The 24,399-nt window shown below is 34.7% G+C and overlaps 1 protein-coding gene across 1 annotated transcript; it reads left to right on the forward strand.

Annotated features, from left to right (window-relative positions):
• Positions 1–1,254: 1,254 nt before the first annotated feature.
• LOC143579284 (prolycopene isomerase, chloroplastic-like) lies at positions 1,255–6,216 on the forward strand. Its single transcript, XM_077062630.1, has 8 exons — positions 1,255–1,650; positions 1,734–1,844; positions 2,605–2,658; positions 2,750–3,037; positions 4,261–4,452; positions 4,519–4,677; positions 4,758–4,994; positions 5,735–6,216. Exons 1-8 carry the CDS (start codon positions 1,255–1,257, stop codon positions 6,047–6,049), a joined length of 1,752 nt encoding a protein of 583 aa, XP_076918745.1. The 3' UTR covers positions 6,050–6,216.
• The last annotated feature ends 18,183 nt before the right edge of the window (positions 6,217–24,399 follow it).

Consider the following 24,399-nt stretch of genomic DNA (forward strand, 5'->3'; position numbering starts at 1 on the left):
ATAAAAAAAGTGTTTTTTGAATTGTTTTTTTTTGATGTTCATTGTGTCATTGTGTCTTACGTCTTAGGTCATTGTGTTATATGTATTCACCATTGTGCCTTACGTTTTAGGTCATTGTGTAATACGTATTCACCATTGTGTTTTACGTTTCAAGTTATTGTGTTACATGTATTAATAATTGTGTTTTATGTATTAGATAATTTGTTGTTATTTTATCATTATTTTTACATATTATTATTACACAACGGTGTTATTAGTATTTAAAAAACATAATAATGAGTTGAAATACACAATGACGAAAAAAGACACAATGATAAGCGAAAAGACACAATGGTGTGCGAAAAAAGACACAATGGTGTGCGAAAAGACACAATGGCGAAAAAAAGGCACAGTGACGATAAAAGACACAATGGTGTGCGAAAAGACACAATGACGATAAAAGACACAATGATAGTGAAAAGACACAATGGTGTGCGAAAATACACAATGACGAAAAAAGACACAATGATGTGCGAAAAGACACAATGATAAGCGAAAAGACACAATGGTGCGCGAAAAGACACAATGACGAAAAGACACAATGATAAGCGAAAAGACACAATGGTGTGCGAAAAAACACAATGACGTGATTTTTGTTTTAATTTTTATATAACAAAAATCATACTCATATTAAAGATAAAAAAATGCTTGTTATTATGATGATTTTTTTTTTTAAATATCATACGAAAAAGTTATAAACGTTCTAAAATGATGGGGGTATTAACATGTGTCTTGCATGTGGGGAGAGAAAATGTGTACAATTACCTCTATACCCTTTTTCCTTTAGTCCCCACTTGATACATGTCAATTATTTATGGCTCACTTCTGATTTTTATTACGCTTTATAGAATAAGTTGATATATATATAATCATGTTGACAAATCTTATATCCAATTTCAAAATATGGGTGTCTGTTAAAGTAGTTAATGAATTTTTGGACTTGCATCGTGTTGAAATAACGACACCTAATGCTAATGGGAATAAAAAACGAAAATATTATTTTTATTATTACTATTATTATTATTATTATTATTAAAGAAATAAATAAAATATTGTTAGGCTTAGAGAGCGCTGCGTGGTCATTTGCGAACAACAAAATCAGAGTCACTGCTGCTACCATTTCATTCAAAAGCAGCTTTTTTTTTTTTTTTTTTTATCAAAAACGAACCCATCTCTCATTTCTATTTTTGATTAATAATAATAATAATAATAATAATGGCAGCTGCAGCAGCTACATTAGGAACCCCCTTGTTGAAACCTATTGCTACTCCTTCTCCACTCAACAAATTGGTACATACCAAGCAACAACTACGTCGTAATAATTATTTGGCCAGTACTAGTACTCGAGATGCATCTTCTACGGTTACACGAACCAACTCCTTCTCAGGGAAGACAGAAGCAGATGTTGTTGTTATAGGAAGTGGTGTTGGCGGACTATCTTGTGCTGCTCTTCTAGCTAGATACGGGAAGGACGTTATCGTCTTAGAAAGCCATGATTTGCCAGGTGGCGCTGCCCATTCCTTCGATATCAAAGATTACAAATTTGACTCCGGCCCGTCCTTGTTTTCGGGTTTTCAATCTAGAGGTCTTCAGGCGAATCCCCTTGCACAAGTATTCATCATGCATTTTCCTATTCTTCATTTAATTATTTAATAGTAATTAAACGTGTTCGATTTTTTTTTTAATGTAAATAGGTATTGGATGCGTTAGGTGAGTCCATTCCATGTGCCAAGTATGATTCATGGATGGTTTATGTACCCGAAGGGGAGTTTTTATCGCGCATTGGTCCCACCGAATTTTTCAAGGTAGCTTTTCAATATGTTTTGTAATTAAACGAGCCAAGCTACTCGAGGTCGAATCGAATAGATAAAAGCTCGGATCGAACCGAGCTTAGACGAGCTCGAGCCTAAATGTAAGCTCGTTTCATAAACGGGCCCGAGCCAAAGCTTCACTAAACAAGCTCGAGCAGGTTTGCAGGCCTATCATTTATATTTTATTTAATATATTACATAGATATGAACATAAATATTATATAAAAATTATTATAAAAATAAGTAGATAATATGAAAATCGTAATTGTAAAAATATATAAAAATAGTTTTAATTTTATATAAATAAAATAATAAAGAGCCGATAGCCAGCTTCACTTATCAAGATCGGGTAAGCTCATGAGCCAAAACGAGCCTATCATTTACCTACTTTCATTTATTATATGACATACATGTTTATTACATAAATATTATTAGATGTAAAATCATGGTAAAAATAACTAAATAATATATTATGTTATATGAAAATCATAATCATAAATAATATAGAACAAATAGTTATAAATATATATGAATAATATAATAAATATAAATAATAAATGATCCGAGTTCGAGCTATGTTTGAGCTTGAAAAGTTTACTGACGAGCCAAGCTTGGGATTAAAAACTAGCCGAGAGCGTGTTTGAGCTGTCATTAGTTAAACGAGCCAAGCCGGCGCTCGGCTCGTTTACTCCCTCATTTGTAACATGTTAACATATGGTTGTATCACCAAATCTATGTATGTTTTTATGTTCAGGACTTAGAGATGTATGCTGGCCCGGATGCTGTGCTGGAATGGCGAAAACTTCTTGTTAGTAACATTTACTTTGTCTTCTTAATTTTCTCACTTCAGTATTAACCTCAAATATTGGTCACACTAAATCAAACTTTAATTTAAATAGGGCGCGATACTTCCATTATCTGCAGCTGCAATGGCTCTGCCCCCTTTATCCATCAGGGGTGACTTGGGGGTTCTTTCAACTGCTGGGGCCCGATACGCGCTCTCACTTTTGAAATCATTTGCACAAATGGGGCCCACAGGTGCACTTGGTGCCACAAAGCTTTTGAGACCGTTTTCAGAAGTTGTTAACTCGTTGGGACTCAAAGATCCGTTCATTAGGAACTGGATCGATCTCTTGTCTTTCCTGCTTGCTGGAGTTAAATCAGATGGTGTACTTTCAGCTGAAATGGTACATAAAAAATAATTATTATTTAGTATCATGTTGTTTATGGTAGACGTAGCTAGGTTACTGAACCGGACCAGATGTAGGTCCCTAGCCGGATCTTGACGAGTTTGATACGTACGATCAGAGGTGAGGAATCCCTCTGATTAACAATAACGAGTAATAGACGAGTAGAAATAAGAATACACGAGAATCAATTTTAATCTCTTCTTCTATTGATTATAGCAAATACAATCAACCTAAGAACACGAGACCTCGAACACAGTTTAATCGTTTTCTCTCTAGACAGCTTGGAATGGCTGGAGTGATTGGAATGTCTAACCTAAAACACAAGCCGAACTTATGTTTATACACACACATAAGTTTGTCTGGCCCATGTCGCTAAGTTCGCTAGGCAAGCCCATTAGCTCATCAGGTTCGCCTAACACAAAACTTAAAACACAAAACTTAAGCTGCTGTCACGCCGAATATGCACCAACACCAGATAGCCGCCTTACTGGTTTATTTGTCTTACCAAATGGGCCTGTAAACGAACCGAACGTTCAGTGAATCATTAGGGAATTGTTCGGCAGGAAATTCGTTTATTTAATAACCAAACAAACATGAACACATGTCTCGTTCATTCATTTATGTTCATGAATGTGCATGTTCATTTACGCTTGTTTTTGCTTTTCGTTACACTCAATTATGAATTTGTGATCGTTAGTTTACGTGCTTTTAAGTTTTTCATTTATTTTCAGTAAAACTTTTAGACCTGCCATAATTCAGTATACTATTATTATTTTTTATGGCCCGGAAACTTGATGGTCATGTTTAATTTTAATTGGTGTTCGCTTGTTTATGTTTGTTCATATATGTTCAGTTATGTCTGTTTGTTTATATTCGGTTCATAGGTTAATAATATAAACAAACAAACATAAATGAACATGAACACACTCGTTTTCTTATGTCTGTTCATGTGTGTATGTAAATATATATCTAACACACCACATAATATGGAAACACTTTATGTTTTATGCTGAATTTGCAATTTTAATAAAATATTACGAATTAAATAAATATGTAGTCTCTGTAAATGAATCATAAAATGAGATTTTGAGAGAAAAAGTTAAAATCCGGTCCGATCAGGCCTGCTCAAATGGGGAACGAATATTTAGGCTTTTAACCAGTCCGGTTCGGTCATGAAAACACTGGTCACTGGACTCACTGATGTTGAACTGTATTTGCAGATTTACATGTTTGCAGAATGGTATAAACCTGGTTGCAGTTTAGAATACCCTATTGGTGGAAGTGGAGCGGTTGTTGATGCTCTTGTTCGGGGATTAAAAAAATTTGGCGGTCAAATTTATTTAAAAAGTCATGTCGAAAATATAGTTGTTGAAAATGACCGAGCAGTTGGAGTGAAGCTTAGAAGCGGTCAAGTGAGTAACCAAAACTTATTTTATTTGTTGTTTATTTTTAATAACTTTAGTGATAAATAATCACAGTTTATACGCGCAAAGCAAGCTGTTGTGAGCAATGCATCCATGTGGGATACATTAAAGTTATTACCTAAAGAAGTTGTTCCAAAATCGTATGAGGAAAGGATTAATAATACAAAGCAATGCGAGTCGTTTATGCATTTGCATTTGGGATTTGATGCAGCGGTGAGTGTCTAAAAAACAAATATAATTAAGATTTTACACTTCAATATTGAAGGTGTCTAATTAAATATTCAAATATTTAGGGGATACCTGAAGATTTTGGGATTCATCATATAGTTGTAAATGATTGGGATCGCGGAGTTGATGCTGATCAAAATGTGGTGTTGATATCGGTGCCAAGTGTACTTAGTCCCGATCTTGCGCCACCTGGCAAGCATGTTTTACATGCGTATACCCCGGGAACTGAACCGTTTGAAATTTGGGAAGGGCTTGATCGTAAAAGCGCACAATATAAGCAACTCAAAGCTGAGAGATCTGAGGTAGAGTGTACTCGGTTCACATTTTTTTTTATTATTACCGTTACTTAAAACGGGTGGGGCTTTGTGTAAAAAGAATACATTTTTTTTCATGAATAGACAAATATGATTACAAAGATTATATTTTTTTAGGGCTGCTAAATGGGTCCTGTTCGCAGGTTGGCTGGTCGAACCTGCCACGAGGATGACACAGATCTGAAAATCATGTCACACATTAACCTGAACACAACACGACTATTCGAGCGTTGAGACGAACAAGAACCATTCAACCCGAAAAAAAGGATTTATTTAACTATTATTACAAACTTATACTTCAAAGTTCTAAATTTACATATTACTTATATTTTTTAAGCAGTTACGTTTTAAATAAGCCATTTTTTAAAAAACTTTTACATTTTGGCATAAAAAATACCCAAAAAATTTAAGTAATTCATAAAACACAACAAAAAAATAATAAACAGGTTAAACGAGTCAACCTGCGAACCTATGGGGTTGACACAAACACGAGTCACGACCTACCTAGAAATGTGTTCGCAGGTTCGCCCGTAACCCATTTAGACTAAACCCAAATCCGCGACTTTTCGTGTTGGGTTCGTGTCCTGCCAGAAATTCGCACCCTTATCTTTCTCAATACTAGTATAAATCTAATGAAGAATTGTGCACTGAAATACTTTGCGAAAACTTCAACCCGTTTGGCTCTTTTCCTTTTAAGTTAATATATACTTTTTTAAATTATGGGTCAGGTAATGTGGAAAGCAGTGGAGCGATCTCTAGGTCCGGGCTTCAGTCGGGATAAATGTGAAGTGAAATTAGTTGGGACTCCATTAACGCACCAACGGTTTCTTAGACGGAACAGAGGAACGTACGGGCCCGCCATAGAAGCGGGAAAAGACTCGTTTCCTGGACACCCGACACCGATCCCGCAACTTTATTGTTGTGGTGATTCGACTTTCCCAGGGATCGGAGTCCCTGCTGTTGCTGCTAGCGGTGCCATTGTTGCTAATTCACTGGTTTCTGTTTCTCTACACACTCAACTTCTTGATGCTGTAGGGATATAGTACAAGCACTAAGTTTATAAGTTATAATATTTTATTTCCTGTTTCATATTCTTGTTTATGTTCAAAAGCTACAGTTTCTTGTAAAGCATAAAGAAGTTGATGACTTGTTAAGATACTTTGTAAAGAAATGATACTGGTGAAAGATTGTGAGAGAAATTAACTTTGCTATTCTTTCTGTAGAAAAACATACAAGAAGATTATATTATAATCTCACTAATCACTACATCCCCTACTACTTACATTAATTTTACTTTAATAACAAACACAAGTACACAGTAAAATCTCGCTAATAACAAAAGGCTACTAGCAGGTCTGGGAGGGTCAAACGAGGAGAAAACCCCAGGCTAGAAAACCTCCTAAACTAGTAATCATACATGCACAACGTACAATCAATGTAAAACCTTGATTAGAACGTGGAATCATCTCTTTGGTGTTGTTTCTTTTTCTTCGACTGCAACGTAAGTTTCAATTCTGTTGAAGAATTTGTTGCTAAACAATGTAAGAAACTGGTTCGGTTTCGGTTCGATTTTTGGGTCGGTTTGGTTAACCAGTTTTTTTTGCCCACCTCTAGTTGCAAAAAAGCATATCAAGCAACCCAAGGCTACCTACCATTGTTGTCTAAGCAGACAGGCTTGCTGCACTGCAGGAAAATGTGTAATTGTTGCTACGACACTACATGACACTGTGCAGTCGTTTCTTGTAATCGTGTCATTTGTAATATTTTTTATAATTCTTTTTTGAGTGTGACAACTTTACCCCTACAATTACACATTCTGTTCTTTAGTTGCAGGGGTAAATTTGTCTTGTAAAATTAACAGAAATTTTAACTTCTGTTAGTGAAATGTTTTTTTTTTTTTTGTAATTAATGAAGTTAAAGGATGTCGTCATTTAATACCGGATAATTACTTTAAAAACGAACATCCAAATGGATTGACAGGTTTTACTTGTTTAATTAATCAGGTTAAACATGTCGACCTAACACAACCGATTATTGAACGGGCTAGAAATGACGATCTAGAGGTCCACAACACATTATCTTCAGATCAGGCTTAACAACATACATCATAGTCATCCATTTACATTTCTAGGTTATTACTAACAAACTACAGTCAGATTAATTCTTATATACCGAACAATATCTACATACTACATTCATCATTGTCCTACTGAGCACCCGGGCTTGACGACCGAACATCGGGGCTCGGAGGACTATCGGCTCGATCATATCTATAATCCCCATAATAATCATCATAAGATGAACCTCTTTGATAGTACACATGTCCTCCTTTACTTGTTCCATGGCTTTGAGATGGCGGCTGCCTGTAATAGTCTGCCACACCAGAAGCCATGTGAGGGTGGCGGTCTAGTGGCGGCTGGTAGGGTGGTGGTGGTGGCGGTGGCGGCTGGTGGTGGTGGTGATGGTGGTTTTGGCTCGTGTTTGAGCTTGCAGGTGCAACTTGATTGCCCAAACTCGGGGAACTATGGTTTCTGGTCAAGGAGCTAGTTTAGCGTGAGTAGTACTAGTGGCGGATTCAGGGTTTATAGTGGTGGCTTCTGGTGGTGTTTTGGCGGGGAAAAGGATGGCGCGTAGCCTTGGTGCTGGTGGCGATCGCATTCGTCAATCATGTGGCGGATGTCTTCGTCTGATTTAACTGTAACCAACACATCAAGGTCATCTGGTATTAACTGGTACTTGAGGATCATTTCACCATGGAACATGCTTGCAACCTTCTTCATAAGTTCTATACATATATAATAAAATCCAATGTTATAATATACTAATTAGTGTATATATAATAAGAAAAGCATAACTATAACTAAAATAAAACCTAATGAGAATACAGTTATATGATCTCCTACTAAACGCTAACATTACTAATATTTATTTGATGATGAAATTAAAACTGAAAAGAATATATGATACCGGAGAAGTTAATGTGGCGGTGAACGCCAATGACGCCGCCGGTGTACTTGAGATGGCCGTCGGCAGGGCGGGGGAGGATCTTCCCGCCGTGACTGCACAGAAACTTCACGGATTCCGCATCGCCTGTAAATGTAAATGTGATTAGCAAAGCATGTTTGAAAAAAATCAATAAAAACATATGTGAGAATATATATATATATATATATAAATATATATAGTACGTACATGATGATCGTTGATGATGAGATTTGGATTCTGGCATGGATGGATTCACTCGCTGCTGAATTTGAACTCTGCCCGGTTGTGTCTTTTGTGATAATAACAAATGCAGAAACTAACTTAACGGAATGATTTACTTGTAACCGCCCCCATCATATCACACTTTAATATAATACAATATAAAAAGTACACTCTAGATTATATTATATACATACATGTTGGCTCAAGGGCCTAATAAACGGATCGGACAACGAACCCGTTTTATGAGAACTGAGCCAATACGGTGAACCAGACCGGTTAATGAACCGGTCCGGTCTAACAACACTGGTCTAATGCGAATAAAATTCTGAGGCATTTTAAAGTATATAATTGGTTTATATCTTCGAAATTTATTTTTGTGAGTTTCAAAAAACATGAAACAATAAAATTAGGAAATGTGAGATTCAATTATGCACCTCACAAGAAGAAAAACATAGTTTTACCATTATGTTAGCAATGGTGTTTTGGTTTGTAACCTTCAAAGTAAACGTTATTCAAGTGAGAGCTTGAAACCCTATATTAATTGTTATTATATATTATGTATATAATAGTTGCGCATACCCTGAACATATATGATAAAAAAATTGTATTATCTATCTATATCTATATTATATTATTAAGGAGGAGTAAATGACATTCATGGTTATTTCACAATTACATAATGAAAACAAAAATGACAATACCAATTGGGCAGAAAAAGTAACTTGACAATCTTTTGATATGTTCTTAATTTGAACATCAATCTCATAAATACCATTTCGAGGTTTAGCCTTAAAATAAAAGATATCATTCAAGTAGGCAGAAATAACAATACCATTAAAAGCGTACTTAAATCCTTGTTCAAAAAGTAAAGAAACTGGTATAATGTTTTTGGTCAAACCAAGTGTAAAAAAATAGTTATTCAAAGTAACTACAAGACCAGACGGACAAGCAAAACGATACGTGCCAGTTGCAAGAACTAGGAATCTCTTCCCATCTCCAACGATGAGTTTCATGCTGCCTTGTTTCAGTTTCTTCATGTTTTCAGGCTCTTGCAAGACATTTACGATGTGGTAACCACATCCAGTATCAAATACCCATGTGTTGTTAGAAATAGTGAAAAGTTCAATAACGTATTTGGAAATACCTTTAGAGGAGCCTTCACAATTGGCCCTCTTCTTTGCTAGCTTAGCTAGATGCTCGGGGCAGATACGCATCCAGTGCCCCATCTTGTTGCACTTGTAGCACTGGCGCTCCTCAGGAGGCGGCGATGGTGTCTTTGTAACATTCCTGTTAGTGTTGGTGGCATGCTTGGCAGAAACAATAACCTTCTTCTTGCCATTATCATTACAACCCCGGTTCTTGGGTTTAGGCTTCTTGACACCAGTAGATCGAACCATCAGAACTTGATTAGTTTTAGTAGGAATGTTCATCTTAGCCGTCTTGAGCATACCATGAAGCTCCAGCACGGTCTTCACCCAGGCATTCATATTAAAATTCATTACGAACTGGTCGTAAGAGACGGGGAGAGAGTTCAAGATGAAGTCCGCTGCCATTTCATCTGACAGGGGATAATAAAGTTTCTTCAATTGGTCGATGTACCCTTTCATCTTGACGACATGCGCACTAACAGGGGATCCCTGTTCCATTTTAAGCTGATAAGCTGTTTCATGTTGTCGAAACGTTCTTGATGGGCTTGTTTCTGAAACATGCCCTTGAGTTGCTCAAGCATATCATAGGAACCAAGATCTTCCAAGCCCTTTGCAAGCTCAGATGACATGGTGGCTAGCATAATGCAAGCTACTTCGGTAGAGTCGTCATTATGCTTCTCAAGAACCTTTCTGGCAGCAAGTGTATTGTTTTCAGGCTCTAATGGAACCGGTCCATCGAGAACATGGAGCTTCTTTGCCATTTTGAGAACAAGTCTCAAATTGCAGTGCCATTCAAGTAAATTAGTGCCATTCAGTTTTTCTTTCTCAAGAATAGTCTTGAGGGTGAATGATGAGTTATTATCAGTTGACATCTATTTAAATAAGCAAAATTAATTTAATTAGTATTTTTGATGTTATAATCCTATTATTAATGACCCAATTAACATTAATAAAATAGGTATTTGAGAATCTGGCTTCCAGTTAGTAATGGCAGATTTCCAGCTGTAGCACACAACATTAGTAAGTGGTTAGGTAGACTGAAAATGATTGCCAATTGTGAATAAAGTATAACTCTCAGTTATGAGGCCTGTTAAGACAACAATTGCCTAAGCAAATACGTCTAGCCTCATCTATGCCCACTTTAGTCTTTAGATAACTGTAGCACGTAATAGAAGAGTAAAGTAATAGTCTCCCTAGTACAGGCATGTGTGAAAGGCCCGGATGTGTCAACGAAACCCTTTCACCTTGAAGGGATAGGCTAGAAAACAAGTGCGGTGCTGTAGCTCCAAACACTTGAAATTTCGTAGTATGCCTCAAGTGTGGCTTATAGTAGGATGGCATAGACTATTGATTTTAAAATTGGGTTAATTTTAGAATTTACTGAATAGAGTAAAAGTCCAGTTTTAGTGTATTAATCAGGACTATATGATGAACCCTTTCATCTCTCAGGACACCTAGTTTTATTAACCTATTAAAACTAAGTTTGTCGCGATATGACTAACCAATTTTAAGTTAATAGATAACTTGTTAAGTTATAACTTTTGGAAAATCAAATTTATTTTAATTTTGCAAAAAACATAATTGGTTAATTAAAAATTTATTTTAATATACTTAGCATTAGGTTGGTGGTATTATAACCTATTATAATAAAGCAAACAACCACAATAGCAAACAAGAATATGTAAATCTTAAATGACCAATAATGGTGATTGGTCTTGCTAGAGCCTATTAGCAAGACCAATCGTGTCAAGGGGTCACAACACAAAAAACCACAAGGATGGACTCTTGGTGCATCTCGTCATCTTTGTTAATACTGAAAAACCAAACCCATCTATTACAATTTTGAACCATCAAAGTGGCCAAAAACCTTAAAATACATCGAAAAATTAAATACAACTTTGAACCATCCATATGGCCAAAATCAAAAACAAAACAACCAAACACACAATGGTCAGGCCAGATTTACATATTCAATAGAAATAAAATCGGGCAGTATTTTAATAAACGAAAACTTTAACCAAACCAAGATTTCCCTAGAAATTATCTAGATCAAAAACTTCAACTAGCTTGAAGTTTATGATGTAGATCCGGTGAAAAGACCGGATTCGACTCGTATGTTGTAACCTGGCTCTGATACGACTGTTTGGGTTCAGTGGTGATCAGTCAACGGTTTAAATTTTAAACCCGGTTTAATAAAATTGGTTTCATAGTTATTAATCACATTAATAATAGAATACGCAGCAGAATACAAACACGAGTAATCACTATTTAACAGAACCGTTCAGGATCCGGTTGTAACATATGGAAAATATTTTCACTAATGTAATCATGTTTACCATCCTAATATCATTTTATTAATAAAATCCTTCTTTATTAAGTTTCAATATGTTGCAAAGTCAACCAAAAGTCCAAATTCCGACACGAAACGAGTAAAACGTGCAAAAGCCTCGGGCAACGAGCCAAAAAGTAAATAAATCATTAGATTGATTAAATAATCCCAAAAATTCAAAATATATACTAAAACATGTGAGACAATATAAAAACATAATTTAGGAAGGCTTGAATCGCGAAAACTGGAAAATAAGTAAGCGCAAGCCAGTCCATGACCCGGAAAGGACCTAACCTTAACTATTATCAAGAAAATAGTTTTTATGGTTCATACTGTCAGGAATTTGATTTCGTTCAAAGTCTGACAAAAGTTATTAAAAACGGGATCCGTTTGGATATCTAAATCACGCAATACGTTAAACGATTAACCGAAGTTGTTTATAAAATAACCAAACTCTTCACATACCCCCCCCTTTGGCCGGCCCCATGACACCTCAACACCCCCACCTCCCCTCTTCTCCAATCTCTAATCACCAAATCAACAAACTAATCATTAACTCTTCTAGAAGTTGCTACTTGTAACACCCACAACACTCCACCTCTCACCCTATCATATTTCTCACTAATCTACACCACTCCCTTCCTCTCCCTTAAAGCTCTCGGCCGAACCCCCCTCACACACAGACTCAAACCAAATTCAAAATTTAACACACACATAATCAAGTATCATGAAGGTTGAATCAAGAAACTAGAAGATCAAGTAAGCTAGGAAGAGATTAGGGAAGAAGAACATCACCATCACACTCATAACATCATCATTCTCATCTTTCAAGTCTCCAAGAACAACAGGTAAGTTTTGATTTAAGGTTGATTATTAGGATTAAAAGCATTAAATTAGTTGTTCTTGAGTTGATTGGAGCTTGAAAGTTGAATATATGGATAATGTGTGTGTGTATGTATGGGCCGTATGTATGTATGTATGTATGCATGCATGCATGCATGCATGCATGTATGTATGTGTAAGAAGAAAGATTAAACTCCTTTACAGATGCATACATTCATCTTGGGGATCCTACATTGCTTGCTAAGTTTGATTTTTAGTATTGTTGAATCCCTTGATTGTTTGATATAAATTTGGATAAACTTGATGTTAAAATAGATTTGGGATAATTGTTGATCATTAGTTGTTAATATGGATATGAACTATTGAAAAATTTTTGTTATAGATAAACAAAACAAGAAATTGTTCATAATTGGAAAATTGGGACTTTTGAGTTCTTGGATTGATTGTGGATTTTGAATGGATTGGTGAATCAAAAAGTGTTATGGGACAATATAATTGAAAATAAAATAGGGCATATGCTCGTAAACACATAAAAACATTAGTTGATACTTGAAGATTGACAAAGATTGTTAAAATTGCTAATAAAGGAAACTTTTATTAATGAAAAGTTAAATTTTTGACCTTGATATGAATACTTGGTATGAATGTGTTCAATGTGTGATGAATTACATCTTTGAACTAAGATAGGGTGCATGATTAAAGTATGGATTAGTTAGCACATTGATTAATGGACAACAACTTACTTGAAATAGAAACTTTGTTGATTTGTAAATTGAAAGAATAAAACTTAAATAGAACATTTAGGATGCATGAAACCCTATCAAACTAGTTGAATGAAATGAACTTAGATTCATACTTAATCAAATTTGAAAGATTGAATTAGTTAGAATTATTAAAAGTTCAAAGTTACTATATTAGGAAACTTTGTTAGATTAACATTTAGAAAATTCATAAGAATACATTATCTTTTGATTTGAATGATTTGTTATAAAAGATTGATGATATGAATTATGTGAATTGATGATTGATTGATAATAGTAAATAATAAATCATCAAAAATCTAAATACTTGATTCTTTGAAAAAGACATACATGATCACATACGTTAGATTCTTCCAAAATAAAATAAGAAGAACCTTGTTGAAAAGTGTTATTTTAACTTGTTGTGAACCCATAAAATAAGTTAAAAATCTGTATTCTTTGGCTATATAATAATATTTGTTCATATACGAATATCAAACTTGATTAGTAACATTGTTAACAAACTTAGAATATGAACTAGAAGCTTAAAATTGGGTTAAATGTGTCTTATGAAATTGTATGATCCAAACTGGAATTTATGATGAATTATGTGTTGTAATATGTGTAATTAGTTCATAGGATAATTGGTATGAACTTATTTGACTTTTCGTTAACTTTAACGGTCGAAAAATGGACTTTTAAACGTAAACCGACACGACTATTAGGGACTGTTTTAGAACAGCCTCCAAAGTTGTAAAATACTCATATATAACATAAGTTAATATATGGGAAAAGGACAAGATGATAAAACTTAGTCCGATGATAAAACTTAGTCCTAAACGGTTCGTGTCACGAAAACCGACACAGAAACGTTAAAAAGTTGCTATTTTCAGAAAATGTTAACGAAAATGAAAACAATATATTTTTACAAGGTAACTTATAAAACTTGACTAATTTATATGTAACAAGTATTTTTCAAGATTTACAAGTTACATTTCTATTCGAAAAACCAAACGATTCATTTTTAAACGCAAAACCGACAAAATCGACAAGAATTGTGGAAAAATAATAGATTAATATTTTCTTAAAACTTTCCAGCAATTGAAACTTAAAATATTTTAATATATTTATATATTTTAATTTTTTATTAATTTATTTAGTTAATTAAATAATAGTTAACGAAAACCGAACTATACGTATTTGTTAACTTAAATAGGAACTTATTTGCTTATGTGCTTGTGTGGACACTAGATTAGGATTAATAAACTTAAAGATTTTTATAAACTAAAATTAAGTTTTTATTAACAAAACATGTACTAATATAGGACACGAGATTCTGGAACGCAAAGCTTCGAATCGTGAGTTTCTCTATCGACCCTCGTTTTCAAAATGTGTTTATTGTGTTTTGGGGGAAAAACATATTTTTTATACTGATATTTTTATTGAAGTTATTATAAAAGAATTTTACTTTACAAACCGTGTAAAAAGTGGTATGAGTCAACAATTGGTTAAATAAATGTTAACCGAATTAATAAGGGCACAAAAATATTGGTAGATCTATCGGGGTGACGCCCCCCATTTTCAATCGCTTTGGGTTAAAAATGGGAATATTTTGAGTATGGTATGTATCGAGTTATCAATTTTGATAGTCATACACTTGTTGTATTCCTTGCTAGTCTGCAACAGTACGATTTGTTTGAAAGGTAAAATGCTTCGTTTTTGTGGTAAGTTCGATTGCATAAAATTTATTATTACCATGTTAAACGAACGGTAGGAGAGGCCACCACCGTTTCTTATGGTAATGAATTATGATGAAATGAATGGTTATTGAACCATGGTATGGAAATATTTGATATGAATTCGTTATTATGATACTTGATATATTGGTACGACCTTGTTTATTATGATTTTTCATGACGAATTATGTGAAAGTTTTGATTGCATTATTTTTCATCATGGTTCATCTGCTACAAGTAAGAGTAGTAGTGGTGGTGCTGGCGATGATCGGCAGATGGTAGTTTATCAAGATCCTACCAATGCTACACCCATCGAGTCGATCAAAGATAATACTATATTATTTATGGATTACAAGAAGGGTGTGGTGATGAGTACCGCTAATGCTGATGAGATCGAGGAGGGTGAGTTCATTTATCATGCTTTGTCTCGTGATCAAATTTATCTGTTGTTGGGGTTAAATGATGAAGAAATGGATGCATTAGAGGATGAGGAAGACGCTGCGGTAATTAATGACGAGGAAGTCCATCTTTATACGAGCACTTGGGAATACATCATTTATTTATGAGAACGAGGATATTGAGATCGAGGATGTGACGGCAGAGGAGTACTCTGATCTTTATACACGTTCAAATTTTGATCAGGGTGTTCCTTTATTTATTGAAGAACATGTCAAGGCTACCGAAGATCATCTTGAGAAGACAATTAAGAAGAACGGTAAAGTATCAGCAAAGGGGTCAAGTTTGTTGGATCCTGATTCTGAGGGATGGTTTGGGAATCACAACAAATCCCTAACTTCGAAGATCACTGAAGCTTATAGGTATGTTGATCAAGAGCACAAGTTGGATGTTAGTGCACGTGCCAAAGAAAATCAGAAGACTACTTTCAAGGCCGTGCAAACCGTCAAAGGTGACATCGTCTCTCGGTTATATGATTTGGAGTTGCGGGTATGTATTATCAAGTGGGAGAACGATGTTAAGTACATTCAGTATATTACTGATGTTCTCTCACTGCCGCGGTGGGATGTGCGAACACTCGCCAATCGACCTTTCATCAACCGTGGCGGAAATTAATTAGCAGGATGGTTACACCAGCATCTTCTCTTTGAGTCAACCACGGGTTCAAATTTTTTAAACCGCAGGTGCCAACCAGAAAATATATTGATGAGATAGATTCGCAAACTGGTTGGAGAAATCTCGTGTTGAAGTTTAAGCCGCCAAAGACGGTGAAGCGAGTGCCGGTGAAGACATTTCCACAAGATCTTCACTTGTCATTCAACCAGTGGTACTACGAAAACCGTATGGGCGAGGCGGTCATTTCTTTGGGTAAATGTCTGAAGACTAATTCTATATGAGTCATAAATCCTATGTGGCTCGTTAATTTATCCGAGACAGACAATGAGGTGTTGTTCAAGAACAAGATCCTTTTTGCAAATCGTGATGACTATGACCGTGCTATGCAATTAGAACGCATTGTTCGTGTTTGTCACGCGTTTGGGGTTCATAGTTGTGCTGATTGGAATTCAAGGCGATTCAAATAATTTAAAGACAAAGAACACGAGACAATGGGGTGTTTGTTAGTACACGGTTTTGGTCGTCTCGAGTCTTTGTAATCGTTTGTAATTTATTATTATTATTATTATTACTATTATTATAATGTAAGGGTATTTTGGTAATTACCAATCCATTAGTTAAGTTATGTATGCTCATTCGTTAAGCATGTTTAATGAATGAGAGTGTAAGCTATTATACGTGTCCATTCGTTAAGGATGTTTAACGAATGGACTTTAATCATTATTGGTATGTACCCATTCGTCATGGAATGTTGACGAATGGGGCATAGCGAATGAGTCATTCGCTATACCATTATGATACTTATTGTAATGAAGAAGAATGAAGGCCATTCGTTACAGCATGTGTAACGAATGGCATTTGTCTTCTATAAATAGGTTGTTTATGCCTAAGTAATTTAATAAGTGTTGTAAGCTCTCTCTCTCAAGCCGTTACTCTGCAAAATTCTTTACTCATACACTTCGTTCTCTAATATATTACTCACATACGCATATCAGATAACTAGATCCGTAGTTTAACCGATATGAATTAATCAATCGAATTGAAGCTCTATAGTGTTTCTCAGTTTAAACAGAAGGGAAGCACGCGCCAAGCACCGCACGTTTGGGTTGCTTTGTTTTATTTATTGTTTGGTATTTATTATTAAAACAGTTCCTCTCAACCATACATGTTTAAATTTTTGTAGTTAAAATAGTTTATTTTATTATATTAGAGGATTGATCATCTAATGGGAGCTACATATATAGTTGTGTATTTTTTGTTTCACTGATATTTTGTTTGACTCTTAATACGTTCTAAAAAAATATATACACACATATAATGGTATCCACTACTTAACCATTGCAGTTGCATATAATTATTGTAACATACAAATATATTATTGAAATTTTAAAGATATATTGTTCATACTTTTTGTTTTATTGAAAGTGGTCATGTTGATAATGATTAGTGGCTTTCATAATCCAATAGTAGTAATTAGTTGCATGAACTTGAAGCAGGATCATGATTTAGATTAATCACATTTAGATTCATTTTCAAATAATACATACATTGTTGACAACAATTTTGAGTTACTATATGTTGAATGTAAATGTTACCTTCACTAAGTCCATGGCTCCATTTATTTGAAGGTTACAGGGTTAAACTGTTAATAAAAGTTTTTTGATCTTACATTAATTGAAAAGTTGAAACTAGTATATGAAATTAGTAATCACCATTTCCAACAATTAATATAAATATTACATGAATCAAAGTTTGTTTTGGAATAGTTCGATTATAAACTTTAAACATAAGTGAATCTCAATATTGATAACTTTATTCCAATTTGACCATTTTGATTTGAAAAGTTGATAAGAGTATCTCAAATATAGAACAAATTAGTAATCACCATTTCCAACAATTAATATAAATATTACATGAATCAAAGTTTGTTTTGGAATAGTTCGATTATAAACTTTAAACATAAGTGAATCTCAATATTGATAACTTTATTCCAATTTGACCATTTTGATTTGAAAAGTTGATAAGAGTATCTCAAATATAGAACGTATGTGAAAGAACAAATATGACAAAAGATTCAATCATGATGAATATTCTACATTTAATTGACCAAGATACTTGTTGGATGTAACTTTACATTACTTGTTGCTAGTAACAATGTAAGTTGGCATCATAACAGGATTAAAATGATGAAGATTCTCATTGGAACCTTAAATGAACTATGCAGTTCTTACCCAACATTACAAAGGGTAAACAAACTATTTGGTATCAACCATAAATCAAGTAGTAGAGGGAATACAACTAATAAGCAACTTTTATTAACTATAATAAACAACACTGGTCGTAAATAACACCGACACATGATATTTTGAAAATATCATTGATTTGGTATGAATCATATCATCAACAACACAAAACCACAAACTAAAGTAAATCAAAGATCATAAACAAATGACATACATGATATTCATTCAAGACTAATGCCATAACATAAGCAAAACATAAATTCATTGATACGAATATCAAATGCAAACGACACCAATAAAACCAAAATATCAAAATGAAATAAAGGTGTACCAAAAGTAAAGTCATTCAAATCGAAACATAAAAAAATTCAAGAGAATTGCAAAACAGTTCATTCATTATGAGTCTTGAAAATCCGCCCCTTCTAAAACTTTGGCATGACAATGGTAAGTCCTTCACCAACATTGGTATATGTATTTGTTTCTTCATCAAGCTTGGTTTTGGTTGTTGACATACCTGTGTCTGCATCAAAATCATAAGTGTCATCAAACTTCTGCTTGAGTTTGGCATCATTGATAGGTAAATGGTGAAGCTTCTCTTCATGTGATGAAACACAGTCAGGAAAAACATCTTCAAAATTTGAAATAGGAGTGACTTGAATGGATGAAGGAGTAGACGAAACCTACAAATACAGTTAACAATAATTTTCTAGTTTACACAATTTGATGTTAGGAAATATTATAGTGCTCGTAACGGAAGAATATAATGTGATTTGAAGATAAAGACATACCTTTTCGTTTGACTTCAGGCCAGAGGTTGAACCGATTGTTAAAGACTGTTGTTCGTTAGGATGTACATCAATATAAACAAAATGAAATAACAACAAACAACGATACGAATTCACAAATGGTGTGTGTAAAGTAGAGTAGATAGCAAAACAAATGAACAACATCATACTTGACCAAGTGCAAGCTTCTTCTCAAGCTCATAAAGAACATCCTCATCATCTGTTAGCTTGGTGACACCATATACCTCATATGAGTTTTTGATATTGTAGTCACTAACATCTATAATGAAAGAAAACTTTTTCTCTATGATAAGGTTGAGTTCTTGAGGAAATGTTTGCATCAGATCAAGCTGCATTAAAAATTAAGGCAATGGTTAATTATAAATAGGATATCATTTTTTATGTGAAAAAATAAAAAGGTAGCAGATTGTATTTTTCATTAAATTTGTGTAGTTATACACTTGATTATCTATTGTCTCACATAGAGAAAGAGGCTTATAACCCTAAACATAATTAGTCAGTCTATTTAATTGTAAAGATGTGATGTTCATTAAAAATGAAACACAAAGACACATGATTAAAAAAAGTCAAACAATAAACATGGATTACAGTAATTGATACTAAATAAACACGTGGCCAAACCTCTATATTTTGTACTAAACACTTATGGAGTTATTATAAATTAAAATCTTACCTCCACATCACCAACAACAAATTCGTGTGCCGTCTTATTGAACAACTACTTAGCATCACGATCAAATAGTGTAAGAGAAACCACATCAGTGGTATCTTGGACACGAATTGCAATACGAAATTTAATAAAACAATGATGATTATTTTTAATATTTAATGGAAATACAAAAAATATAAAATATGTTATTATTTATTGATGAAATCTAAGTATTATACATTATCTAAAATATTACATTGGTCCAGCGTTTGCGCCTAGAGAGTTACAATTTGTGTTCTTACATTCATAAATTTTCACACCAACAACAAATTTCGAACAAACCTTACGACTAAAACGCTTGCATCCATTGTAATACCATTCCTTGTTACTTAGTATTGCCTTCACAGTAACAACTATGATGACGCTTTTTTCCTACAAACAAAACCTTATTGAATGTTTAGTGAAAATACATCTTAAACTGATAATAACGTGACAAATAAGGTTAATAACCTTGAGAATGGTACAAAGATCACTGAATGAATAGAATGGAACCTTCTTCAAAAACTCATCCTTGATAGTCAACAACATAGATGGACCGACTGGTTTAGGTATTTTAATATGGACTTGAAAGGAAACAACCAACCTGATGTTTAAAAATAGATGGTCAGAAGATGTTTCAAATACATAATGAAGAAACATAGTTAAATAATCTTGAGTTTACAAGTTGTAAGAAAATACATCTTTTTTTTGTAATCAATCACCTCGTATAAGTAATCGCTAATTAGTATCCTTGACACAACGTTACCATAAAAGTTATTTACATAAACATTATATGAAATATGACATTTATATGTATTAGTTTCATATTATTAACTGTCAAACAATGATAAAGGTAAACTACAAATGTTATATTTGTTAGTAATACCTTAGTACTTAACTCTTGCGAATTGGAGGACGATAATTGGATATTCCTTATTCGGATTGTCCGCAACATATTTGCTAAGTTGTCTAAGATAGTCATCCCACAAAGTGAGATAAATAGTATTACCACTGCATAAAAATATATCAAAATAACAAAAGTGAACATTTGTAGAAAAATGAGAGTTTTAAATATTAATTATACCCCAAATAAGCAAATTCCACTATTCTTCTATTTTGATGTTGAGATTCCCGTAAGCATGAGTTTTTGTTATTAAAAAACTCGCTCACATGTCTGATAACATCTGCAAAATAATTGATCAATAATGAACATATGTTAACACTTTGTGTTGAGTGTTGTCATGAAATGTATAAGAATGAAAAGTATATTGTTAATAACGAATAGAAATAACATAGTTCCATTGTGAGGTATGTTTTTAGCTTCTATATTGATGGTTCGGTATTTTATATATATATATATATATATATATATATTAGTGTGTTAATTATGTAGTTTTATTGCGTATATTGTTAGAACTTTGGTACTTTATATGTGCTAAACCATTATTATGACTTCACACAAATATTAGGCGATTTTGGGTGAATTCCAGGGCTACCAATCATATCTTGATCAACCCTAATGGCCTTCCTCATCATAATTACAGGCCTATCGATGACGATGCTCGGCTAGTCTTCTTGAATCATAAATGGGATACAGAGTATTGTATTTTACAATTTTTCTCATGTCTTAAGAACGAATGATTTGTAACTGTTTATGATTAATCTATGAGTATTTATGTTTGGTATTACTGTGCACTCAATCAGTTTAGGTTTATTTCTATCCGGACGATTAGTTTGCTAGTTGTTACGATAATTGCTTATAGGGTTGTTTTGACTAGTTTGAATAGATGAAGCATACAATTGACCTTATTTGAGTCACACTGGCATGGACTATTTGATAACCAGTGCCGTGTTAGAAATTGTTGATGCCTAAGGTTTGCCTAGTTAGTCAGTCTGATTTGATCTTTGACAACTAATTTGTTAAGTGAACGTGAGATTACTGTATATTTGCTTACCTGAAACCCGGGTGTGATTTGTCTTTATTAATTCTTTGAAAGTTGTTTAATTGCTTGCTTAATTTAGAACCAAAATTTGTTTTCTTGTGCGATCAGCATTATTAATTGTTACTTAACAATATTAGAAATTGGTTACACATTACACTAATCACATACTCCTCGTGGTTCGACATCCTAATTACCCTATCTTGCTTAGGTGATTAGGAACTTGATTTAATTGATTTTGACGAGATAGTGGCAGTCTATCATCAAAATGGCGCCGTTGCCGGGGAATTAGTGAACTAAGTGTTTTTCGTGTTATTTGATTTTCTTTGTAATTTTGTTTTAAGTTTAATTTTAATTTTTAGTTTTTATTTTAAATTCTATTTTTTTTCATTTTTCGCGGGATGTGTTATTTTTGCAGGTAACAGGTTTATACACACTCGCCACTCGGGCAGACATTCACTGTTTATTTTCGAGCCCGAGATTGAGAGGTTAGCCCGACAGAACCGAACTCAGAACAGAGGGTCAGAAATGGAAGACCAACCTTAAAACCAAAATCAAAACCACAACCAGAATCAAAACTAGAACCAAGATCCGAACTCGTTACCAAAAAATAATGCTTTTAACCCAAATAATGATTACCAACCCGAAAATGACCAACTCCCACCACTAAATTCCAACCAACAACCAAAACTGAACAAATCAGATCGCTTATCAAGAAACCGAAACCAAAACCAAAACCAAAACATTGATCAGGCCAGACCAACAGCCCCACATAATACCCCCAGACGTAGAGTTCAAATTATCTATGATGAGGATTATGAAAGTATCCATACAGAGGATGAAGAATGGGAATAGCATGATACGGGTCACGATGTAGAAGGTAATAATGGGGCAGACTGCTGAGTAAGAGACAACGATGGAGAAACGGTATTGGGAGAAACAGAGTTAACAGAGCCGACATAATTTAAAAGGGTCAGGGAATTCAGGTTAACAGAGGAGGTTTAGTTAATCCAACGGGGCGAAGGAGAAATTATGTAGCCCAGTTCAGGGTGTTAACAACCGTTTCTGACCGGGTATATCAGATGGAGCAACCTCGATCGTCCCATAGGTGCGAGTGCCGGGACAACAGACGTTTAAGTCCCGGCCGTCTTACATTAACATCGTGCCACATTTTCACGAAATGGCTTCCAAGGACCCGTATTCACACTTGTCCGATTTTTCGTCTATTTGTGGGTTGATTGGTGATGGTACACTTGACCAAGATGAGGTTAGATTACGGTTATTCCAGTTCTCAATGAAAGATAAAACAGAACACTAGTTTAAATCATTAGCGATGTATAGTATCAGAAGCTGGTGTTCCAGAATGAGTATTATTCACAGCCGAAGACAAACGAGGTCCGAATGGAGATTTGCCATTTTTCACAGTCACCGGGCGAGCTGTTTCACAAGACGTTTACTTGTTTTAAAGAGATGATAAGAAAGTGTCCGCACCATCAGATCGAGTTGTTGGTGCATTTTGTGGCCGTCGCTATGCAATTCTGATCAGCGAAAACGATGTACGAAGTTAGGACAACTTCGCCATAGGCGAAGTTATAACAACTTCGCCATAGGCGAAGTTGTAACAACTTCTGCCATAGGCGAAGTTAGAACAACTTCGCCTACAGGCCCATGCCCGTGAAGTTGTTTATATATATATATATGTGTGTCTTGGTTAGGTTTGTGTATCCAGAAAGTTAGAGAGTTTTGTGTTACAGTTCATTTGTCTTGAGAGAAACCGAGAGGGAGAGTCGTGTGGGACGGCCCGAGGTAGAGCTCACCTCGGGTCGGCCGTGTTTCTATTTATGTTCGGTATGTAACGTGTTTGGTTATTATATGAAAAGATCTGCAGATGTGTTTATCCCGTTCGTGTGTTTGTTAGTGTATGTGTTTGTGTGTAATCGTGTTCTTCGTCTTCTACACCATAAACGAGTCTAGGAGGATTCCGCACTCCTAGACATCGTGCGGATCTCGTATCGATCAGCGACGCCCGGGGCGGGGGACCTACAAGTGGTATCAGAGCCTTAGGATCTTATGCTATGGTTCGAGATCTGCGTTTTGGTGTTTCTGGCACGTTTCTGATGCGTTTCTGGCCGAACAGCCGCCGCAGGCGAAGTTATGGGGTTCAGGCGAAGTTGTCGCTTAAATTTTAGGGTTTAGGCGAAGATATAAGGTTAAGCGAAGTTATTCACAACTTCGCTACCTCACAAGTTCGCTTATCTCAGGCGAAGTTATTTGTCAGGCGAAGTTTTGGACAGGTAAAGTTATGGACAGGCGAAGTTAAGGAGGAGCGAAGTTGACTTTAGGCGAAGTTAAAAAAAAAAAAAAAGTGTTTGGAGTTTTCGTCTGTATGGCCAGGTGTACACGATTATTGTGAGACCGAAGACGTTGTTCCGTCAACGAGTAAAACTTGTTATCTCTTGGTCTTACGTGTGAACAAATACGTGTCAACTCTGGATATGGAGTTGAGTTTGTGTAAGGGATATTGATTGAAACTGGATATTGACACATATTTGGGTGTTTGTGGGCAATGAAATTGTTGTTGTTCGAGGTTGATCAACTGAAGAAAGTCAAATTGAACTGAAGGTTTTCGTCATTACTGGATT

The sequence above is a fragment of the Bidens hawaiensis genome, unplaced genomic scaffold (assembly GCF_021521415.1).
Source record: "Bidens hawaiensis isolate Kalapana, Puna unplaced genomic scaffold, B.hawaiensis_p1.1 tig00029646_1, whole genome shotgun sequence".
In the NCBI taxonomy this organism is placed as follows: Eukaryota; Viridiplantae; Streptophyta; class Magnoliopsida; order Asterales; family Asteraceae; genus Bidens; species Bidens hawaiensis.